Genomic DNA, 14160 nt, shown 5'->3' on the forward strand with positions numbered 1-14160 from the left:
TGCTTCAACCGCGCACCCATCACAGTAGCCCGTCCGCATTTGTGTATCTGATACAGTAGCCAGTGGACCCAGGCAGCTGAAGCTGGAAGTCGGCCTTAGTATATGCCAAATGTGCTTAAAGAGCTCTTGAAGCCTTTTGTTATGGAACAGAACACTGTAGAAGGACAGTCCTTTCTTTAGAGCTTATTTGTGCGTAAAAATCAATATGTCCTTTCTAGTCTTTATCTTAGGAGAGAATGTGTCTCTAACTATTCCCCCGAGGTCTTCAGCTCCCAGTCTTGCCCTGTCAGCTACAGGTAACCACGACATAGCTCTGAAGCAGCCCCAAAGCAGAGGGCCCACAGTACTGCCATCTTTGACCCTCCTGAGTGCTAATTTAGAAAAATTGGCCAGCTCTCCACTGTGCCTTTAAAGCCTGTTTTCAAGGACTATTTTAGTCCTCTCATCCTACCATCCGGCAGCATGTGAATAGCTGTTCCTGGGTCCCCACCACTAGGATAATGATGCTCTATCCCACCTCCAAACTTTCAAGTTCCCCTCCCCTCTGACCCTGGGACACAGCGCCCTCTAAACACAGCTGCTTTCATCTCTATTATTCCTCCTCTACTTTAAAAAGGGGTTTAAAGTATTTGAAAATGTCACCAAATCCTTACTTGCAGGGAAATACAAAGGGTGTTAAAATAGTCACTCCAGTCATTGTTCTCAATTTTTCCATGCTGGTAACAAAAAACAAACAAACAAACAAACAAAAAACAAATGTTGCCCCGCCTGGATGGGAAACAGAGTCACAGCAACACATTTGGAGAGGAGAGGTGCTGTGCCGGGGCCGAGGGGTGTCAAGGTGAACCAAGCCTGAAGGATCTTCCCCATCAACAGCTAATGCCTTCAGTTCCCACAGGACAGATCATTTCTTGCCAGGTTGGTACAAGATTAAAACAATGATTATGATGATGTAAGAGTTTCATCTTACACATCCCTGAGCTACAACTGTTTACTAACACTCATTTGGGGGAGAAAGCACATGCACTGTCACATTTCAGTCTCACCTTTAAACAAAGCATTTAAAACTGAGCCCATGTGAAGTGTGTAAGCCTGATGACTCATAGACCTGTACCCCAGGGGGCTAAAACATCATATGTTAATAAAAAATTTAAAAATTTAAAAAAAAAAAAAAAACTGCACCCAGAACTGCCCAGAAGGGGGTGGTGGTGGTGGGAGGTCTACACTTACTTTGAAATGCAAATTAGTAATTTAAAATACAGAAGAGACAAAAAACACAAATTGCTTAACAAATGCCTCTTATATGAAAAAATCAGAAAATATAGACATCTTAGGGATTAATTTTTCTGACATTGCCTAGTCTCCATTTTTTTACCAGCCACCCATCTCCTCTCAAAAAACACGGCTGCTCCATTTCACACAATGCAATGCATCTGTGAGAGGGGCTCCTCGGGACTCTGAGCAAGGCGGTTGCTCAGCGAAAGCTTCCCAGGGTCTCACTGCTTCAGACAAAAGCAGCTGCTGTGTGAGAGCAGTGGTGGTCCGGGAATACAAAACAAATTCTTAGTTCCCGTCCTATACTCTAGAGATATTACTGAAGTCCCAAGAAAACACCCAAGTGGCAAAATCCAAAGTCAAAAATACCAGTCTTTGGAGAGGAATGAGCACAATGAGGAGGGAAAGGGAAATGTGCAAAAGCTCTTTGCTTCTGTGGCTCTAACTTGGGTTCCATAGTTAGCTTTAGTCTGTTTCCAAACCCAGCACGGGATGACTGAGATCTGCCAGAAAGAAGAACATGTGGGGCTATGCCATTAGTCTCATGGGTAGATATTTCTTTGTGGGGGACCAATAGCCCGGCAGAAGATTAGAAACGAGGTCCTGGCTCCAGCCATCAGACCCTGAATGAGGCGAGTCTTCCAGAGCTGGCTGGCTGCCAGGTCAGCAGCCTTACATTTCTCAAGGGCCACCCCTGCCTGAATGAGGGTGACAGCTGGACGAGTAGGGGAAGGGAGCTCAAGTCATTGGGGGTGAGGGGCTCTCTTTCCAAACGTGCACTCGGGCAGGAGTTTGCGTGCAAACTAGGAAAGGCTATGGAGTCCCTCTTTAGGTTCAGGAGGCAGTTTCCCCGAGGAAGGCAAAGAAAAGCCCCCGCTTCACAAGCAAATGCATCTCCTCTGGGGGACAGAGGATCAAGTCGATGCCAGATCCACGTACACACAGGCGAGCATCGCTTTAAGGGACCTCGGTCTGCACGGAGGGAGACCTAGGGAAGGGAGGAGATCCAGGAGTGAAAGGCTCAGGAGGACATGGGGCCGTGGCGGGCGCAGCCCTTACCTTGCTGACCACGTTTTGGACGAGGCCTGTGCGGATGCCGTAGTCCCACGCGTGGCAGTCGCAGTTGGAGGCGTTGTCCCCCTTGTCCGGAGGGGACGGCAGGGGTGGCGTGTCACCCCCGTCCCCGCCGCTGCCGTTGCTAAGGTTGCCCGCGGCTTCCCAGGAGGCAGTGGAGAAGGGGGTGGTCGGGGGGCTGGTCCAGTTGGCCAAGTCGCCGGCGTCCCACCGGCCCGTGGCGGTGACCCCCGCCAGCTCCGCGCCTTTGCCGGCCCCGCGGCACCAGAAGTTCGGCTGGTCCAGGAGGAAAGAGTCCGAAAACTGGCTGAAGCCGATGAACAGCGCCGGGATCCAGGTGAGCAGCACGAGGGTCTTCTGGTAGCCCCCGCCCAGGCCCCCGAGAAAGGGCAGCACCGACCCGTCGTAGTCCAGCAACAGGAGGCTCGGGGCCGCCGTCGCCGAGCTGCAGCCCGGGTGCGGGCCGCCAGCGGCGGGATGCGGGGCGGGCAGAGGCTGAATCTCCCCGCCACCGCCGCCGGGGCCCGCGCGTCCCCCGAGGGGCGCCGAGGCCGCCGCGTCCCCGGGCGGCAGGGAGCCGTTCTCCTCGGCCGGGGACGGCTGCCGCCCGGGCCCGCCGCCCGCTGCCTCGCGCCGCCGGTCTATGGCCATGGCCCGGGCCCACGGCGCCCGCAGAGGCGCATAGAAGCGCAGCGGAGGCTCCCGCGGGCGCCCCGGGCACAGCGCGCCGGGCCGGGCGCCCGCAGCGGCCGCAGCCGCGGAGGAGAGTCCCGCGGCTCTAGAGAGAGCGCTCGGCCGCCCCGGGTGCTTCAGTCCGCCCCCATGTCACCGGCCCGGACCCGCGCCCCGGGCGCTGCGGCCCCGCTCGGGCGCCGGGCAGAGGGCGGGCAGAGGCCGGCCCGGGCCCTCAGCCGCCGCCGCTCATCGGCTCCTTGGCCCGGGCGCCGGCGGCCGAGCCCGCCGCTCTGCGCTGCTCCGCGCCGGCAGCAGGAGGAGGAGCGGGCGCCGCGCCTAAGCCGGGCGGTTCGGAGCCCTGCGGACAGCTGTGCGGGCGGCGCGGGCGGCGCGGACGGCTGTGCGGGTAGCGTCCGCTTGTCCCCGGGAGCCCGGGAGGTATTTATCTGGCCTCGGGCGCCTCCCGGAAGCCGCGAGCTCGGATCCCAGCCTGCCGAGCCGACCGCGCTCTCCGGATCCGGAGTCGACCTCCCTCCTCCTCCTCCTCCTCCCCTGTCCCCCGGCCCGCCCCCTCTCCCCCCGCCGAGGTGGAGGTAAGCGCGGCACCTGCTGCGCCCGGCTCCTGTGCGCGAGCGCCCCCTCCAGCCGCGACGCGCTGCCGCAGCCGCCGCGGCGGGATCCACGGGAGGGGGCGGGGAAACGGGACACCCCGTGCCTGCCTGGCTGGAGGATCCCCTGTTTGTTCCCCCTCCCCGCCGGGCGAGGCGGGGGAGGAGCAGGAGCGCGGAGCAGCGGGCGCAAGTGGGCTTGGGGTCCCGGAGGAGTCGGCTTGCGCGCGGAGCGTGTGAACTGGGTCGTCTTCGAGGCTTGGCTCCCGAGCCGCAAGGGATTTCCACCCACCCCCGTGCGCGGGGTCTCGGTGACCTCTGCTTGCTTCAGAGGTGCCCACTACCTGCTCTCCAGGCCCCACTCCCCGTCCTGAGCCCAAAGTCGCCAGTGTTCGGGAGCAACCCCCGTCGCACTTTTTTTCCGGGTTTCAGTTAATGGTAGATTTTTGTGTCCGCGGAGCAGTGTCAAGAATGCGCATTTGCCATTTCGGGTCTCTGGTCGCCCGCAGCGTCAGGTCACCGGCGACCGATCGCCGCACCTGCTCCCAAATCGCCATGTCTTCCCCCCTCCAAAATGCATGCTGTGTAACTAACAATGCTAGAAGGATACACCGCCGGCACGAGTTATACTGTATACACAGAAACGTGAATTGTGATGGTATTCCCCACCCCCTCTCCAAGATCTTGAATTCACCTTTCAAACGCCAAGTGCACAGGCGCACACATCTACATCCACACGGATGAAGACAAACCTCTCCCACCTCTCCCGTGCTCTGGCTCGAACCTTGCCCAGCCAGCACTATATAAATAACACCAGCCCCGCGGCAAACGGCCGCATTAGCATATTTCCTCCTGCACCCGGGGCCTGGCAGAAATGAGGATAGCCTGGCACCTTTCACCCCGACGTCCCCACGTGTTGGAGACAGTTCACATTCTGAGAAGTTTATTAATGGAAATCTTAGAGCAATCCATTTCCAGTATGATTTGGGGGGAAAAATGTGAAAGACATGCTTTTGCTTTACAAAGGAATACAGTCTAAGCAGCGCATATTCAATGCATTCGTTTGCATTTCAATTATTTGCTTACATTTTTAACCTAGAATTCTCTCTTGTTGTGGGCATCATGTGCTTACTGCTAAAATACTGGCACATCCGCCAAAATTATTTCTGAAGTCTGTTAGTGAGCTGGGGCCTTGGGGATGGGAGGAGGTCATGGACTTTTCTGGGTAGCTGAGAAGGGGAGATTAGATAATCATGGGCCAAAGGGGCCCACTGGGCTGCAGAAGATACCAAACCTCTGAGAAATGGGTCTCAAAACCTGCACATATTCAAAGCTTTTGAGGGGTGATAGGGCACGTTGTATATTTATGATTTCTTTTCCAATTTCCTGTTATGTATTACCTTGAATTTTTTTTCTCTCCTCTCTCCCTTAGAAGAGATAATAAATACAAAGTGTTCACTATGCCTGGAACAGAGAAGTACTTAATAAATGTTAGCTGTGTCTTATTACCACCACAATTACTATTATATAAAATCTACATTTTATTTCTGAATTTAAATGTAACTTTACAGATATTTATTTCCTCTCCAGTGGCTGATTTTTCCAGAAGAGTTCTGTTTTGTGTTGGGCTCTACCTCTGTACCCCAAAGTCACAAGGACCCATTTGTTTTCTTAGAACTCATCACAAAATAAGCATTGCCAGTGACATTGATGGCCATTCTAATCATAATAATAAATAATATTGAACTTTGCAAAGTTAGTTTCCAAATACACATTCTCATTCAGTCCTCATGGAACCCCTGAGAGGTAGGTCTCCCAGATGAGGCTCTAAAGGTAGAATGTCTACCAGATCAAAGAGTTGGCCCACAGCAGAGCCAAGTAACAGGCTCTTAACCCAGGTCTGAATAACCCAGACTTTCTGACTGGACATTCCAGGGTTTCTCTATTTGAATATGCAGAATTTGGGGTCTTGGGTTTTTTTTTTTTTTTTAATTTTTTTGAAAGATTTTATATTTAAGTAATCTCTATACCCAGTGTGGGGCTCAAACTCAAACCAACAGTCCCACACTCCACCAACTGAGCCAGCCAGGCATCCCAGGAAGTGTTTTAAAGAGATATTTCTTAATATGCATTTTTAGGTGGGAGGAACCCTAACCCTCTGTTGAAGTTTCATTGCCAAGGTGCTATTAGTCCTTATCCTAGAAGGGTGATAAAAATCCTCAAATGGGGACACATGGGTGGCTCAGTCGGTTAAGCATCTGCCTTTGGCTTGGCTCAGGTCATGATCTCAGAGGTCTGGGGTGGAGCCCTACATAGGTCTCCCTGCTCAGTGGGAAGCCTGCTTCTCCCTCTCCCTCTCCCTCTGCCCTTCCCCCAGGCTTGTGTGTGTGCTCTCTCTTCCGCTCTCTCTCTAAATACATAAATAAATAAAATCTTGAAAAAAAATCCTCAGATGGTACAGTCTCAGAATTAGGAGGCACACTAGAAAACGGTGCCCTCTAAGATCCAAGCTAAAAGGAACCAACATAAAATGTTTGCAATTAGTCATCTGTAGTCCTGACCCAGCCCTGACTTACCTTGTAATTAAGTTCCTGATTAGATTAGAGGTTTGACTAAGTCCCTCTCACATCGACATGCTTCCTCACCAAATGTAGTCAAGATCAAAAAGTAACTAACTAAAATTAAACTTGCCTTCAATTCATGAAGACATATCACAAATGACATCACAGAGACACCTAGAGCGCAAGCAGTGAGGAAGAGGAATTTGACACTGATAACCTCCAGGGCGAGTTTTTAGGTTCCCCAGCTGGTATGGGACAGCCCATCAGGAACCTGCTATCACATTACCCTCCTTTACTGTTCTGGGTGGCGGCTATCACTAAGTGCCAGTCTTCTCATTTACTTCTTTATTTATTACCTCCTACGTTTGGACAGGTCCTCCGTATTTGCCCTCAGCTGCAATTCAGGTGCCTTAAAACAGCACTTGGCAGGGGCGCCTGGGTGGCTCAGTGGGTTAAGCCGCTGCCTTCGGCTCAGGTCATGATCTCAGGGTCCTGGGATCGAGTCCCGCATTGGGCTCTCTGCTCAGCAGGGAGCCTGCTTCCTTCTCTCTCTCTCTGCCTGCCTCTCAGTGTACTTGTAATTTCTCTCTGTCAAATAAATAAATAAAATCTTAAAAAAAAAACCAACAAAAAAAAAAACAGCACTTGGCATATGCAAGGCACTCAAGACACTCAATTTTGCTGAATAAATGAGCGTATCAAGTTATTATCGCTTGATATTATCATCCAGGATCCTACAACTCTGTTTACTTTGGTTCTTAAGTCACCAAGCAACCTTTTCCTCTTCGCTTGATCTCTCCCATACAGTGCTCAGATCAGCCAGCACAGAGAATCCGTTTGAACAATTGTATGTCTTATTGTAAGTTATTGTGGCTAATGGATTAGCTCCCAGGATGAAGTTCTTGGGCGCAGTTATCAGCTTGCAGCGATTGGCCTGGAAGACAAATGCAGCTCACAGACCACACACAATGTTCCCAGAAAAATAATTGTCAATGTTGGAAAACCAGGAGTCTGAACATTTTTTTTTTTAAACCATAAAAACAAAATAAGGAAGAAACGCCCTTTTGATGCCTGTTTTTTGCAGGGCTGTGCTTCCTTCAAATATAGGAAATGGGTATTTCCCAGCTCCCCCTCATCCCTGCTTGGCACACACTCCTCATGCATGTCATTTGTCTGACCCCCAAAAGCATCTGAGTTTGTGACCCTAATTTATATTATTATCCTGCATTCACTCAACTCCGTTATCAAAAAGAAAACCACAGGCCCCAAATGGAGTCACTTATGCTAGGGCATATCGTCAAACTGGGGCTTAACATCTAACCTAATTGCACATATAACCACCTTCAGAATCTAGTCTTAACAGGTCAATTAAGAATTTTCTGGTCTGTACCAATAAAGTCATCTGTCACATAGACCCTCTCCATCCCCCAGAGGAAGATGAGGTAATCCACACAGTGAGAACTTTTTGTCCCCAAAAGAAGGTAACCTCACCTGAGACTTTTTATTTGTTTAGGACTTCATTGTCCTGTCTTTAAAAACCTTTCCCTTTGGAGCTTGCATCTGTGAACATGAATCTGTCTGTTCATGTTTTTTTTTTTTTTAATTTATACTTGAAATGAATTAATAAAGCTGATTTGATCTTTAAAATTTACTCTGTTGAACTTTTGTTACTTAACACTGTAAAGAAGCTGAGCCATTCTCTCCTGCTCTGAAAGCATGTTAAATAATCTATCAGTTTGCAATTTCCTAAAGATTGAGAAAATAAAGAAATGAGAGATAACACCTAATCACAAATACATTTAAACAATTTTATTTCCTTGGAGATAACAGGAGGGAAGAAAACGTAGCTTACTTATAAAGTTGATAGAAATCTAATTTTAAGTCCTCCATAATTCTGTAAAAGTGAGTCCCAAGGAATTGGTGTCAGGGTTAATTAACTTAGAATGTATAATACTAATCATAGAAAATAGATTCCACATTAGTTTTACTTGTATGTTCACTTTTTAAAAAAATTTATTTGCATAATTTCTGTACCCAGCATAGGGCTTGAACTTACAACCCTGAGATCAAGCGTCACATGGTCTTCTGACTGAGCCAACCAAGTGCCTCTGTATGTTCCTGTTCTTAGTTTATACTTGAAATATAGTTAAATGTTACAGTTTAGAATATCATGTGTCTTTCTTTTTTCTTAGTGCAGCTTGATTTCTCTCTTTCAAGTAATTGTTTGAAAGTAGGTTATCTTGATTTGGGTGGGGGCTAGGAAAAAGTGATTTGAAATTACTTCAAACTCTAAGTGTGTACACTTAAACATTACTTATATCATCCTTTGACTTTTGGAACGTTAACTCTGACTTTCTAACAAGGAATTTGACATTTACAAGACCTATCATAAGCGAAAATGAAAAAGCTACTTTTGTTCAGTGGCAGAAGTAATAAAAATGTCACATAATCTAGCCAAAGGAAAACTACAGGTAAGATCTTAAGAAAAACTTACACAGTGAGTACAGCTAAATTCATCCTTCCTGACTAAAAGGCCAAGTAAAAGAAATAACAAAATGAAGAAAAGACTTCAGTGAAAAAAGCTATTCAATTGTAAACATGATTGATAAGGGTGAATTACTTTTAAAAGATTGGTCAAAATTTAATTTTGAACTCCTTTAATTGAGTAAAAAAACAATTAGTATAACAAATTGATCTACAAGCTGATGTTGGCATCTGTTTGCTAAAAATCACAGATGTCACATTTGCCGTATTGTGCTTAGGAACATTGTCCTATTATTCAATATCCTAATAATTCTGTCAATATCTTAATATTGACAGAATGCCAGGAGGACTGACAGGTGAATATTATATGTTTCATTCTAGCATGGAAACAGCCTTTGTTTCTTAGGAGAATCATTCCCAAATTTGCAAATGAACTTCAAGTTCAAGTATGGATGTTGGGGCTTTCAGCAATGAATGGGCAATCTGAAGATTGTTATTGTCAGGAAGGTTTGTGAGAACAACAATCATGTAACAAAGGTTTAGAGAAAGAGATTTTCACTTCCTACGATAGATAAAATAATGCTCTTTAAACAACTCTTTTCCCCTCTTTCCCTACTAATTCTAAGTGGAGAGGAAGAAAAACTCACTACTGGATGGTCTAGGTGTTCTAGTAGAATCTAAATTTTTTTAAGCTGATTTCTTTCAATGAACTAGAAGCTAGAAGAATATGAGAGTAAGGAATAATCCTAAAATGAGGTAAATCATAGACCCAGAATATGCTTTCTGAATCAAGATGTTTTGACAAAGAATTTTTTTTAGATAATATCTTTGTCTCTAATAAGGTCTCTAATGAGGTAGACAGCGCCACAGCCTGTCACAGGGTCTGGCACTCTATAAATATTTGGGAAATGAATGAATGAAGGGCCATTTGTATTTAAAACAATGAATGATATATACATATTTATTGTCACTCTAAATTGTGGGCCACCAAATAGTGGTTCGAATAAAAATTTGGTGCTTCTATAGCAAAATAATCCATAAACACATGAAGTCACTGAAGCATTTTTTGTTAACAATATTTAAAAAAATAAAACTACATTTTTAAATTCGAGTAAAACACCTTTGCTCTTTCAAAAGGTTATTTGACACCCCAGTAGCAATTAGCACACCTTGCATGAGTTCTTGGTTTCTAATACCATTCTCCAATAAGAGGAACCAAGGCTCCTTGGAGAAATGGTTGATTCTAGGACTGGGGCAGGAAATAAAAAAATGAACCCAGGGCGCTTGTAGTGCCTCAAAGTAAGAAAGTTCTGAGCCTCCCCCTGATCCCATCACCACCGCCCCACCCTCCCAGTGACAGGGTTGTCTCACAGGAGCCAAGTGAAAAGAGCTCCTAATTTGAACAAAAAAATAAAATAGTGTTGTGTAATGACCCAAACTCTAAAATAACTACTCATGAATCCATACTGGTATAAAGAAAGGATTAAATAAGGAAAGAAATGGGAAGATGAGACAAATGTCCCATGCAGAAGAATCTCAAAGAATGTGTGTGGATACACAGCCCTCGAGGAGGTTGAGTGTGACTCTCAAGTGCAGGCTATACGGAGTGTTTCTTTCCAAAATGGAGCATATGGAAAGGGAGGTAGAAAAGACAGAGAGAGAGAGAAGAGCTGTAGTGGAGAAACCTGATAATTCTTATCTCAGCTATGTGACCAAGATCAACATCAGTAGTGAGAAGACACATCAACAGCATGTAGCTTCCATAGGATGTGATGAGAATGAGCCTTTACCTCTGTGATCTTCCTCCCCAAAACCCATAACCCTAGTTTAACCATGAGGAGAACATCAGACAAATCCCAGTCACAGAACATTCTAGGGAATACTTGACCAGTACTAAAAATTGTCCAGGTGATCAAAAGCAAGGAAAGTTTGAGAACCTATCAGAGCCAAGAGGAGGTTAAGGAGACATGATGATCAAAGTAATGTGGCATTCTGAAAGGGATCCTGGAATTTAAAAAGTACATTAGATAAACACTAAGAAAAATTGAGTAAACCGTAAGCTTCAATTAATAAAAATATATCAATATCGTTCATTAGTTGTGACAAAGATGTGTGGCATATGGGAACTGTCTTATCTTGCAACTTTTTCTAGAAGTCTAAAACTATTCCAAAATAAACACTTAAAAAAAAAAAAAGGTGATTTGACAGTCTTTTCAAACATTAATATTCCACTTAATTTAAATTAGTAATTTTGCTCTATGTAGGTCCTATCTTTGTGATGATATTTTGAATCAAATAAAGGTTTAATGGTTTGTAACCCAGAGTTGATGGGGGAGCAGAAGAAAATGTAAATAATTGAAAAATAAGTGTTACTAAAAGCTTGTTATAGTAACTGATTTTCTAAAAATACCCTACAATGTTAAAAGATGCCACCAGCAAACTTGTCAGCTGGGGTCCAGTCTCCAGTCTGTCTAAAAGACCACCAAGCCCAGGTGAGCCTCCAGCCCCATCTGAGAAAGCTGGCAACTATCACTTTGTTTCGATTCCCCTTTCATTTGAGTTACGTCCCAGTATTTTGTCATGTTTTCATCATAGACGTAGAAATGCACTGAAACCAAGTTTCCCTTTAACTTCTCAGAGATGTTTTCCTCCTGTCTTGTTAGCCTCCTCAATGATTCTATTTCTTTAAAGATAACATAGAACCTTTAGGGAAGCAGTAAAATACATGGGTATGGAATTACCGTCACACTTTTAGGTAATGTAATAGAGTGGCCTGTAGCCTCCAGGATAATAGTCTTTGACAGTCTTTTTGTCAGCCAAAAAATGCTAGGCATATAGATCTGGGCATTCAAGTAAAACTCTGTTTTCTAGTATATGTCCCTAAAGGGCAGGGCCCCTGACTTATATGTCTCGACAGCGCCACAGCCTGTCACAGGGTCTGGCACTCCATAAATATTTGGGAAATGAATGAATGAGTGAAGAATGGGACAATACATAGGATTTTGTCAAGGAGAGAAGAGGAACAGTGTATTCCAAGTTAAAGGGACAGCAGGAATAAAAATACGAAGATAGTAAATTGTATATTTGGACAATTTTATGGACCTCATGGTAGTTTTATGATAATAATATATATTAATATAATATATAATAATAAAGTATTTATAAACTAAAATTTTATGATACTATTTTAAATATAAACATCATGAGTCTTGAAGTTAAGAAAATCCTAGGGAGGGGTGCCTGGGTGGCTCAGTGAGTTAAAGCCTCTGACTTTGACTCAGGTCAAAGGGTCCTGGGATTGAGCCCCGAATTGGGCTCTCTGCTCATTGGGGACCCTGCTTCCTCCTCTCTCTCTGCCTGCTTCTCTGCCTATTTGCGATCTCTGTCTGTCAAATAAATAAATAAAATCTTTAAAAAAAAAAAAAAGAAAAAAGAAAAAAAAGGAAAGAAAATCCCAGGGACGGGCACCTGGGTGCCTCAGTCAATCAAGCGGCTGCCTTCAGCTGGGGTCATGATCCCGGGGTCCTGGGATCAAGGCTCCCAATCAGCTCCTTGCTTAGCGGGGAGCCTGCTTCTCCCTCTTCTTCTGCCTGCTCCCCACTGCTCACACTCTGTCTGTCTCTCTCCACCTCTCTCAAATAGATAAGTAAAATCTTAAAAAAAAAAAAAAAGAAGAAAATCCTAGGGAAATATCTCACTTAAAAAAAAACTTTTTTACATATATACATATGCATATTTTACATAGACACATTTTATTTATTTTTTAATTTATTTTTAAAAGATTTTATTTATTTATTTGACACAGACACAGCGAGAGAAGGAACACAAGCAGGGGGAGTGGGAGAGGAAGAAGCGGGCTTCCTACCAAGCAGGGAGCCTGGTACGGGGCTCGATCCCAGGACCCTGGGATCATGACCTGAGCTAAAGGCAGACACTTAATGACTAAGCCACCCAAGCATCCCCATAGACACATTTTGTACAGTTTCATGGTGTATTCACCTGTGAGACCATCACCCCAATCAAGATACAAAACATTTCACTTACCCAAGAAAGGTCTGTTGTGCCCCTTTGCAACCAATTCTCCCACCCCACATGTGATCTTGGCAACCACTGGTGTGCTTAACCTCACTATAGATAAGTTTTTCCTGTTCTAGAACTGACAACAAATGGAACTGGACAGCATGTGCTGTCTTGTGTCTAGGGTCTTTTATTCGGTGTGGCACATATGTGGTTCACCCACGTGCTGTTGCATGTCTCGGTATTTTATTCCTTTGTATACATTGCTAAGTACCGTTCCTTGCGTGACTATGCTAGAACTTGTTATCCATTCCTTTAATGGACGTTTGGGCTGTTTCCAGTTTGGGGCTACTTTGAATAAAGAAAGCTCTATGAACCTTTGTCTATGGTTCCTCGTGTGCACATATGTTTTAACTTCTCTTGGGTAAACATCTAGGAGTACGATTGTATGATACAGTGGGCTCTACAGTAAGTCATGTCTTACTTTTTGAAAATGATCCCTTGGAAGTCACCAACCCACAAAAATTGTGCTTTAGGCCATGGTTAAAAAACTCAGGGCTGGTGAGGGCATCATCTGAGCCAGCACAGAAGAGCTTACATGTTTATGAAATCAGAAAAATGAGGACACAAGTAACAATGAAGAGATGCCACAGAATATGCTGGTTAGTGAGTCTTACGTTAAAGTGAATTCTATAAACCTCAGTCTCTGAAAATTGATTTATTTTAGGATCTGGGGTCTCATCATACTTTCTTACATAGCAAAACATGTATAGGAAATTACCAATACTGTCAGGGCATTATTTTTTTTTTTCATATCCAAACTATAAAAAACCCAAGGCAAACTGACTTATGCAAAAAAGGGGACTTTATTAGCTTACATAAACCAGAAAGACCAAGGCTTGCATGGCTTTAGACTTGGCTAAATCCTGGTCTATTTCTACCTCTTGAATTTGTTTTCTTCTCCGTGACCTTCGTTCTTAGGCTCTGTGTGGTGTTTCCCCTGCTCACCCTGGCAGCTCCAACAGGAAGAGAATGCCTGTTTTCTAAAAGCTCCAACAGTATCACAGCTAATCTCATTGACTCTGATTTATGGTGGGTTGGGTCACTGTGATCTCGGGCCTGTGGTTGGCTCTGATTGGCCAGACTTGGTCACGTGTCATGGAGGTGGCCCTAGCCTCCTCAGAGCCACGATGATGGAAAGTGGAATAGTAGAGTTGCCCGGGCCCAGCTTGGGAGGAGGAACAACAATGTCCATTTCCATTGTTCCCTGTTAGAAGTTAGGCACAAATTCTAGATTTTTAAATATATAGAAATCACTGTGGGTCCCCAAGCCAAAACAGAAAGTAGGTGAGTTGCTAGTTACAAACTGTGTCAGGAAAGCATCCTCCTTTTCAGGATAATTCAGCGAAAAAATTAGTGGGAGCTGCTACCACACAACCCCAAGGACTCCACATTAAACCCTATCT

General features: G+C 45.3%; 1 protein-coding gene across 2 annotated transcripts in view; it reads right to left on the minus strand.

Annotated features, from left to right (window-relative positions):
* The window catches only part of SLC22A23 (solute carrier family 22 member 23), a 171196-nt gene extending 168196 nt beyond the window's left edge, over window positions 1-3000 (minus strand). For both annotated transcript variants that reach the window (XM_059399355.1, XM_059399354.1), the window contains exon 1: window positions 2335-3000. In XM_059399355.1, the coding sequence (XP_059255338.1) occupies window positions 2335-3000 (666 nt within the window). The remainder of the gene's footprint in view (window positions 1-2334) is intronic.
* Between the last annotated feature and the right edge of the window lie 11160 nt (window positions 3001-14160).

The sequence above is a fragment of the Mustela nigripes genome, chromosome 5 (genome assembly GCF_022355385.1).
Source record: "Mustela nigripes isolate SB6536 chromosome 5, MUSNIG.SB6536, whole genome shotgun sequence".
NCBI lineage: Eukaryota > Metazoa > Chordata > Mammalia > Carnivora > Mustelidae > Mustela > Mustela nigripes.